We start from the raw sequence: 9,987 nt of genomic DNA on the forward strand, positions 1-9,987 counted from the left end.
GACCTCGAGAAGTCATTGAGTCCAGTCCCCTGCCCTCACAACAGGACAAAGCACCATCTTCTAGACCATCCCTGCCCCCCCCTCACCCTCACCCCTATTCCTATCCCACTCTGACAGCCCCCTCCTACACACTGAACCCCTCATAGAATCATAGAACACTAGAACTGGAAGGGACCTTAAGAGGTCACGGAGTCCAGTCCCCTGCCCTCAAGGTAGGACAAAGCACTATCTGTCCCTGATAGATGTCTAGGAGACAGGCATTACTGAGCTCAGCACCATGAGAGGTCTGGAGCCGGCACCCTCTCCCCGCAGCACTCCCCTCGGGAACCTGTTTCCCTATGCTAACATGAGAGGAGTTAAATCCATGAGCCCTACTGCAGGGCAAGTGCCAGCAATAATGGGCCATTCAGAGACACAGCTGGAGTCTGCCATCAGGGGGCAGGACAGGAACCCTACGGGAGGGAAATGGAAGGGTGAGTGCTTAGAACTCCTGCTTAATAGTTAAAGCAGGGGGGTGAGGCTCAGGACTCCTGGGTCTTATTTCTGACTATAGGAGGGGAGTGAAGGTTAATGGTTAATGGACGCAGGACTCCTGGGTTCCGTCCCCAGCTCTGGAGGGAGTCCTATGTAATTATATGGAGGGGGAGGGGGTTGGGTCTCTGAACTCTGTGGCTTTGGGAGGGGAGTGAGATCTGATGGGTAGAACAGGGATGGGTGGTGGCTTGAATTCAGGATTCCTGGGTTTTCCTCCTTGTTAGGGTACATCTACACTAGCCCCCTAGATTGATCATGGGAGGCTAATAAGGGTGACCAAAATTGCAAATCAAGCCTGGGATTTAAATATCCTGCGCTTGATTTGCATGTTTCCGGCCAGTCGCCATTTTAGAAATTGACTAGCCCGAAGTAACTGCCTGCGTCTACACGCGGCAGTGAAACGGGATTCCGATTTAAAGCTCTAACTCAAATTAGCTTGTATTCCTCCTGCAATGAGGAGTAACGGGAGTCCAAATTAGGGGCTTTAATTCGAACTACCTAGCCCATGCTGCGTGTAGCCACGGGCAGGGAATCCGAACTACCGGGCATTTAAAAATGGCGGCGCCCGGGAACATGCAAATAAAGCCCCGGATATTTTAACCCCAGGCTTCATTTGCAAGTTCGAATGACTACATTAGCCACCTAGTTCGAACTAGGGTGGCAGTGTAGACATACACTTAGGGAGTTAGTAGTTTGAGCAGGGGACAGGACATCTATCCCAGCTCTTCAAGTGACTGACTTTGAGCCAGTCACTTTAACTGTTGCAAATCTCAGTTTCCCATCTATATGACAGAGATAAGGCTATACCCCTACATGACTAGGGTGCCAAGCAACAGCACAGGAAGCTCTCTGAATGCCTTGAGCAAATGACCACTTCCCAGCCTCAGAAACAGCCCCTTCTCTCTCCTGCACAAGGCCAAACAGAGCCCAAGAGACGTGTCTGGCTCTGTGGCCAACTGCATTTTTTATTGAGCTCTGCTGACCAAGCAAGCAAGGTGGCAGGCAAAGCCCATTCCCTGCACCCCACTCAGGGCCCTGCGACACTGTAAGGGAAGTGAGCAGGAACCATGGGGTACATCTTCTCAGTGTTTGAGCACTTGGGTATTGCTGGTCTCTGACACCACCTTGCCGTCCACAATCTTCTGGGTGGTGGTGAGAACCCTGTGGGTGGTTGACGTGATGCTGCTGCTGTCCACCAGGGCGTCACTCAGGCTGTGGGGCAGAAGGAGGGAAGGTGAATGCTCAAGGGGCCATTCCAAGGTCCCTGATCCATTGCGTGCAACCAGAGATGGAGACCTGGGGCCATGCATACCTTGCGGGGGGTAATCAGGGAGCAGCCCATATAAGATCAATAGCCTGGGGTGACATCATGCCCTGGTGAGCATTAGCTCCTCCCTTCCATACTCCATTGGCACCCACTTTCCACATCCATGGCTCCCTGCCAGAAGCCCCAAATCCAGGGAACGTGGAGCTCCAGGGATGAGGTTTCCCTGGGAGACAGACTCTGAGGATCCCAGGCGTGTGATTGGTCCTGTGCTACTCCTAGAGGGACAGATCCCATTCCTGGTGGGGATTTGGGTCTAACTGTCCCTTCCCAACCTTTCCATTCCTTGGAGAAACTCAGGGCCCCATGGCCCAGAAACTGTGACCAAACACGTGGGAGGGTGGGGGCTCTTGGATGCATTGGTCAGCTCACAGTGGCTTTGCAGACCCCAACCAGCCCTGCTGGCAATTGCTATAAAGTGAGTGAGGGGTGAGATGGACTATCGTGGGGCTGGGTTTCCCTGGCAGAACAAATGACAAAGTGCAGGGCCCCAGGGTTAAATCCTTCCCTTCCCACTTCTAACACCAATGGAAGGAGTGATGGGGCACTGGAGGTGGAGCTGCTGCTCCAACCCAATGCACTCCCACTCACTTGAACTCCTCTCCACCTTCCAACAGCCGCCTGTAGGTAGCGATCTCCGCCTCCAGCTTGTCCTTGATGTTCAGCAGGGCCTCATAATCCTCAGCCTGGCGCTGGATGTCGCAGCGAACCTGAGTCAGCTCCGCCTCAGCCCGCAGGAGCTGCCCGTTCAGGTGTTCCATCTGAAGGGCGTAGCGCTGCTCCACATCCTGCAGGTTTGCCTCCAGGCTGGCTTTCTGCAAGTGGAGGAGAGGTCAGTGCCACGCCTCTGTGGGCACCAGCCACACCTCTTGGGAGGATGCCATGCCCCAGAGGCACTAGCTCCTCCCCTTTGGGGGGCAGTATCGGACAAGGGGAAGCTAGGTGGTGGCCTCCTTGAGGGTGAGGGGATCCCCTTTCCCTCTAACCAAGCTACCCGTCTGAGTTCTGGGGTCAGACAGAGAAAGACCTCTCCTTGTGCTGGGCGGGGGAGAGGCAATGGAGAACCCAGGCGTAGGGCTGCGGGAGGAGTGCGACAGGGAGAACCTGACCATGGTGCTGAGGGAGAGTCTAGCTGCAATGCTGGTGGGGGAGCAGGAGAATCGCGGGGAGCATACCAGATTGCGCAGGGACTCCAATTCAATCTCCAGCGTCTGGACGTTGCGGCGTAGCTCGGAGATACTGCTGCGGGCCACCTCGATCTCCTTTGTGTTCTGGGTGATCTCCACAGTGCTCTCGGTGATCTGGGGGGACAGGCCAAGTCGGTTACTTTGGGGTGGAAGCCAGCCTGAGCCAGACCTCCTGGACCCTGGCACACCTGGGCGAGATATAACTCCAGAAGCCCTGTCTCTATCACAGGCCAGACCGGAGCCCCAAATCAGAACCACCCCTAGTTCTGGGCTCATCCTGAATGTACCACCACACTGAAGGGTAGGATGTGCCCAAAGGGGTCCCCTTAGGTGGCCTGGTTTTTGAGGAGGGCAGGAAGTGGAGGATCCCTCCAGGGACAAGGCATGGCAGCACCAATACCCAGCTCACCATCTGGCTCCATTGCTTGTCTAGGTCCTCCATGTTCTTCTGTGCCAGGTTGTCGTACTGAGCACGGATCTCCGCCATGACCTTCCCCAGGTCCTGAGAGCGTGTGGCATCCACTTCCACCGTCAGCCCCGAGCTGGCAATTTGGGCCTGCAGGCTTTCTACCTCCTGCGGGGACATGCACAGCCCAGTGAGGTCGTTTGCCCTTTTGGGGGAAGAGACCTCCCTACCTCCCACCTGCCACCCCTAGGCTGCCTGTGGCCAGTGGTTAGCCTGGCTGAGCCACACAATGCAGTCCTGCCCATGGGCACTGCCGCCTCTTAGCTTACGTCCTGGTGGTTCTTCTTCATGAAGATCAGCTCCTCCTTGAGGGACTCAATCTCGCCCTCCAGCTGCAGCCGGGCCATGTTGGTGTCGTCAATCACTTTCCGCAGCCCACTGATGTCACTCTCCACCGACTGGCGGATGGCCAGCTCAGACTCAAACCTGCAGGTGAGCAAGACTCAGTGTTTGGGGACAGAACTCCTGGTCAGCAGGAGAGCATGGGGGTGAGGAGCGTGCATTTGAGGGCCAGAGCCTCTCCCCATGTGTGGAGGTCAGGGTGTATTTGGGTGGCCAATCCCCACCCCAATAAAGGGGTAGTGGAGGTGCATTTAGAGGGGGAAAACTCCCTCTCCCATATGTGAGGGTAAAATGGGTTTGTGTGTTTGGAGGGCAGTCTGGGTGCCTGACCCCTCCACCTTCAGGGGTGCAATCAGCACAGCAGAGGTGCTGCACCCCTCCCATATACCCTGGGGAGGGCTGGGTCATGACCCTCCCCCACAGCTTTCCACCTGCCAGGACAAAGGGAGTCAGGGTGAAGGCTGGGAACCAGCCCAGTGACTGGATGTCTGCTTGGTGGGACGCTCACTTGACCCGGAAGTCATCAGCAGCCAGGCGGGCATTGTCGATCTGTAAGACAATGCGGGCATTGTCTACAGCACTGGCCAAGATCTGGGAAAGAGAAAGACACAGGGAGGGGGGGATCAGTAGGTGCAGAGAGTAGCCCTGGGGCTGGCTGGGTGTAGGGTCTGGTATGCACAAAGGGCTTGAGTTCCGAGCTTGCATGCCCCCAGGACAGCAGCAGGGACCCACCTCCCTGGCGATGTCCCCTGAGAGCCAGAGGGCTAACTCCCCTCCCTTCTTCGCCCAGGCTCTGATCTCCTGTGCCAACCCCTGCCGGGAACCTGTAACCTGAAGCTGCTGGACTCCTGCCAACCCCTGCATTGTTTGTCTAGCTCGGCTCAGGTGCAAGGCAGGTGCAGTTTGCACAGCAACGGGAAGATGAAAGTGCTTAAAGAGACATCACCCAGTTTATTTCCAGGTGCTCAACATCCAGAGATGAGCCCTAAAAATGGGACTAACCCCCAAATTGCTACTGGTGATGAGCTCAAGAGAGCCAGGGTGCCTGGCTTCTGTTCACTGGTAGGATCATCTGTAGGACCCAAGTGTTCTGGCTCCCATTCCCAGCTCTGTCACTGGGTGACTTTGGGTGGCAGTTAGGCCCAAAGTGGTCTAAAATTTGGGTACCCCAGTTCTGCAGAGCCCAACTGGAGACTGAGTGAACAACACAGGCCACTTTGTTGTTTGTGGCTGGCTTTCCATGCAGGCTCAGCGCCGATGACGCCCCTAAATAACAGACAGTTTTACAGGCCTGCCCCCCAAGTGCCGAACTCTTGCTGAAAATCCAGCACATCAAAAATCTGTGAGATCCCTGCCTCACAAAGGAGGAAACTGAGGCACTGGGTGGTGGTGCAACTTGCCCACAGTGCCAGTAGGAGAGCCAGGAATACAGCCCACCTTTTCAGTCCAGTGCTCTGCCCACTGAGCCATGCAGCCTTCGCTCAAGGGCCCCTTTCTATCAGCCTCCACCCCAAGGGTTGCAGGGCTGTAGGTCATTGGCCAATGAACTCACACCACTAGCCAGCACACTGATACTTGTACATAAATCAGTGGGTAAACCCAGCCTCTCTCTTTGAACTTCCAGCAGGACAGGTGTGGAAAGGTGTTTAGTCCAATGCTTAGAGCAGGTTGGGGCTGGGAATCCAGACTTCTGGGCTCTGTTCGCAGGCGTGGAGAGGAGCTAGTGGGTAGAGTAGGAGCTGGAAGCCAGGACTCAAGGGTTCTTTTCCCACCCTGGGAGCAGAGAGATTTGCTGTGGATCACAGGGTGGTCGGTCATGCCTTCCCTACCCCCTTGGGAGCCGTAGCATTTTTTTCAGATGGGGATTGGCACTTTCCCTCCCTCTCTCTGTCTCCCTCCCTTTGCACCTTTTCCTCTTCTTTTTTAGAGGGGACGCTGCCACCCTGAACTCCTGTTCCCACCACACCTTTGCAAATGGCCTCATTATGTCTTTGTTCTGTTTGCCAAGGGTGACTCAGCCCAGCGAACAAACAGCTGCTTTCCCCCCATCCCTGGTCCCTCCCCACCCTGCATCTGGCCCCTCGGGTTACTCTGGGAAAGGGTTTTCATTCAATGCACAGTGCTCTGAACAAAGAGACAAATGTCCCTGAGATCACTGGAGGGAGGGGCTGGTTCCGGAAACATGCACGCACAAAAAGTTAAGGAGACTAACCCAGCCCTAACAGCAGCAGTGTGGCCTAGTGGATAGAGCACTGAACTGAGACCTGGGTTCTGTCCCTCGCTCTGCCACGGAGCTTGGGCAAGTTGTGTTGCTTCCTATGCCTCAGTTTCCCCTCTGTTTTAGATGGTGTCTGTGCAGTGCCCAGCACAACGGGGCCATGACCAGAATAATCATTTGCTTTGAGGGAGGTGCCGAGATCCGCTCAGCCCCCCCCCTTGGGTGGGGGGGGCGGGATTAAGGCTTTGGTGCCTTCAAAGGGCTGTAGCTAGGGGAGCCATGGCAAAGTGGGATTCTGCCTTGCCACACCCGAGGCACATGGCCTATTGGTTACAGCTCCTCTGTGCTGTGCTGAAGGTCAGGCTGCTGTGCCGGGGAGGTTAATGAGTAACTCTTTTGCAATGCCACGATGGAGCTGGCTCCAACTGCCTGCCTCCTCTGGGCCTCATGCTGGCTGAGTTCACCAGCATACCCCCCTCCCCAGCCCACTTGGTCCATGGGGTATTTCGGGAAAGACCAATGAAGCAGAAAGGGGCTTCTGGGTAGGATTCCTGGGTATTTAAGGAGCAAGTGCTGGGCTCCCCCTCCTGCTCCCCCCCCTTAATGGGCATTGTGCCAGGTGGGTGCTTTCGCTTGTTGACTGCGGCTTGCTTTGTGCGGGTGCAGAGAAACTCCCCAGCTGTCCCACATCCCAGTCAAAGCTGCCCGTTGCCTCCCGGAGCGTGGGGTTTCAGTTTTCCACCTGGGGGCATACAGGGGCCTGGATTGGGCCCCTCAGCCCCAGCCTAGTTGGGTGTGACATGCGCAGATGCTGCATCGAGCTAGCTGCAGAGGGACCTGGGGGGGGGGGGGGAGTCCAGGTGGGAGGGCTGCTCATGGGAGGAGGTGAGGGGCAGTCACTCCCCTTGCAACACATCCCAAAAGGGGGCAGGCTTGTTCCGAGGCTTTCCCTAGCAAATCCATGCTGCCCCCTGCCTCTTGAGGGTGTATGTGTGGGGGGGGAGGGTGCGCAGAGAGCTGGGATGCCCACAGGTGCAAGACCCCTTGGGTTCCTCATAGTGTGTGTGTGGGTCTTGTATGTGCTAGGCAGGGCAGGAACGAGCACCTCACCTGGTTCCTCAGGTCTTCTATGACCTCAAAGTAGTGGCTCCAGTCCCTGGCCTGGGGACCCTTCTTCTCCATGAACTCCCGGATCTGAGTCTCCAGCTGGTGGTTGGCAGCCTCCAGGCTGCGCACCCTGTCCAGGTAGGCAGCCAGGCGGTCGTTCAGGTCCTGCATGGTTTCCTTTTCATTCTGCACCACCCCAGAGCCGGACAGGGACAGGCTGTAACTCCCTCCGGAGATGCTGCCTGGGAAGCTGGAGCCTAGGCTGGTGGTTCTAGCCACGGAGATCCTGGAGCCAGAGCCCCCTGCCCCGGCATAGACGCTGGCAGCGCTGGTGGGTGTCATGGGCCTCCTGCCCACAAAGCTCGGAGCCCTGTAGCTGGATCTGTGGAAACTCATGGTGCTACCAGCAGGTGGGGACGGCCAGAGAGTAGAGTTTGCAGCAGCAGCTCAGTCAGTCAGTGCAGGGCTGGACTGGCTGCAGATGGAATTTGTAGCCAGGACCAGAGGAGGGGCCAGGGAGGGCCGAGCCACTCCCACCAAGGCTCCACAGCGTTGGCTCCCAGCTCCAGGAAGGTGTGGCTCCGCTGAGGCCTGCTCCTGGCCTTTGTTCGCACAGCCAGCTCACCTGAGTTCCTGCAGTGGAACCAGATACAGGCCTGGAGCCACCCACGCCTGTTCTGTGGCTGGCAGAGTTAACGGAGGGAAGTGTCCAGCCACGGGGGAGCTGCCATCGGGCTGGGCCGAACAAGAAAAAATCTAAGAGTGGCCAGGTGTCGGAGCAGTGCAAAGATGAATCGGGCACAGAGATGCCTGTTGCTGACCCCGGGAGCTGCTCTGGCCGTCGGCCTGCAAGTCAGCCCTGGTAGCTCCCCAGCGGGGTTTCAGAGCCATTTGCAACCTCTCCTGCCTTCTGTCATCAGCGCATCCAGTGTTTGCCCAGAACATGCCACAAGCCCCTTTCTGGCAGCCACAGTACTGACAAATGTTTTGCCAGGGTTTCCCAACAGCCTCGGAGGTGGGGGAGGGGGCAATCTGCTGGGGCTGCGCAGAGCGCCAAATTTGGAAGGTGCAAAGACAAAGGGAGCATAACAACCCCCATCAGAGTGGGGCATAGGGGTTACAGGTGACAGTGTGTGTCAGCCGAGAGCAGGCAGCAATCTCTCTCTAGCCGGTGTCTGTGCTCGCTTAGCTGGGATCTCTGCATGCTGACCTGGCATGCAAACGTGGTCCTCTCTTCATGCTAACTGGCATGTAAACATGGTCCTCCCTGCATGCTGACCTGCAAGATGGATATTTAGATCCAAAAAATGCACCCACTTTATGATACTCCTCCCAGCTGGAAGAGAGTCCTGACTTTTAATTGCAATCTGCTTTAACTGCTGACCACCACTCTTCCCAGAGCTGAGAAATCCAAGAATCTTGAGGTCCACTTCCTCCCTATGCTGCAACCACTAGATTCTCCTAGCTGAGCTGTGGGTGGAACCCAGGAATCCTGGCCCCCAGCTCTAACCATTATACCCTGTTTCTGGCCAAAGCCACATCTACAAGCCAGGAATCCAACCTCACTAGCTCACCTCTCCCCCACCTCCACGCTCTAACCACTAAACACCACTGCCATTTCAGAGCTGGTAGCTGAGCTGAGCCTGCCAGCTGATTCAATCTGTCTGTCCAGCCTAGCCTAGCCCAGTGGAGAGAGGGGTGATCAGCCCAGACCCTGAGATCTGCTGCCTCCTGTGATCAAAGCAGGAGACTTGTGCACACACAACAATGTGATCCCGCTAGCCTGCAAATAAAGCAACAAAGATCTCCATGTAATAGCAGAGGGAGAGAACTTTTATCCTTCATAGCCCTGCTGCATTCCTGGCTTATCACAGCAAGGGCGAGGCACAGCCACACATCCGTGCTGTAGCCCTACATCTCCTGCAGGACAGGCCATTCCCTCTCCTCTCCAAACCACTATCGCCATTAGGTTGTCTGCGTTAGCCAGAACCAAGCCCATGTGCCTGCCCACACATGGCTCTACTTGTGGACAGCTGGGATTTGGCAAGTGGAATCCAGACTCACTTCTGCATGTCACAGATCTTTTGCCCTGTAGTTGGGATGAACTGAAACCCAGGAAACCCAGCCCAGACCCCCCCACAGTAGTTCGGGGGCATGTCCGCTCATCCAGATATTTGTTTAGTTTTACAACAGGCTACATGAAAGCTCTAGTGAAGTCTGTACAAACTGCAATTCCAGACAATGCCTTGTTTCTATTGTTCTTGTGCTATACACTGAAATGGAAGTGCAATAATTATGTTCCAATGGATTTAATGTATAATGCTATGGTAAAAATGAGTAAGGGAACAATTGTCAGGACTAGTGTGGCTGTGACCCTTCTGTATTTCTATGTTTGCTGCTGGAAATAAGTCGTTTTTAAATGAGGTGAAACTTTGAGGTAGGCAAGACAAATCCGGCTCCTGAAAGGGAAACTGTAGTCTGGAAAAGATGAGAACCACTGGATGATAGGGTTTGTTGCAATCTGAAGCAGTGTCTAGTCATCGGAAACAGCAATAGAGATGCAGTAAGGATGGACCAGGCTCAGCTACATTACAGAGGGTTAGCAATTCCAAAGGGATCCGTGAGAACTGCTCCCTGAACTAGAAAGAGACTCCAGATCTTCTCACTCTTCTCTAAGAGCTACCCAGGGGTCCTGACTCCCTGCTTTAACCTCTAGACCCCACTCTCCTCCGAGGAGTGGAGCAAGGACCCAGGAGTCCTGGTGCCCAGTCTTCCTGCTTTAACCACTAGACCCCACACCCCTCCTAGA

The 9,987-nt window shown here is 55.6% G+C and overlaps 1 protein-coding gene across 1 annotated transcript; it reads right to left on the reverse strand.

Annotated features, from left to right (window-relative positions):
* Window positions 1-1,479: 1,479 nt before the first annotated feature.
* Window positions 1,480-7,651, reverse strand: KRT18 (keratin 18). Its single transcript, XM_075915914.2, has 7 exons — window positions 7,182-7,651; window positions 4,362-4,444; window positions 3,781-3,937; window positions 3,455-3,619; window positions 3,034-3,159; window positions 2,450-2,673; window positions 1,480-1,746 (listed from the first exon to the last, which is right to left on the reverse strand). Exons 1-7 carry the CDS (start codon window positions 7,572-7,574, stop codon window positions 1,617-1,619), a joined length of 1,278 nt encoding a protein of 425 aa, XP_075772029.1. The 5' UTR covers window positions 7,575-7,651; the 3' UTR covers window positions 1,480-1,616.
* Between the last annotated feature and the right edge of the window lie 2,336 nt (window positions 7,652-9,987).

This window comes from Pelodiscus sinensis, chromosome 31 (assembly GCF_052426305.1).
Source record: "Pelodiscus sinensis isolate ZL-2025 chromosome 31, ASM5242630v1, whole genome shotgun sequence".
In the NCBI taxonomy this organism is placed as follows: Eukaryota; Metazoa; Chordata; order Testudines; family Trionychidae; genus Pelodiscus; species Pelodiscus sinensis.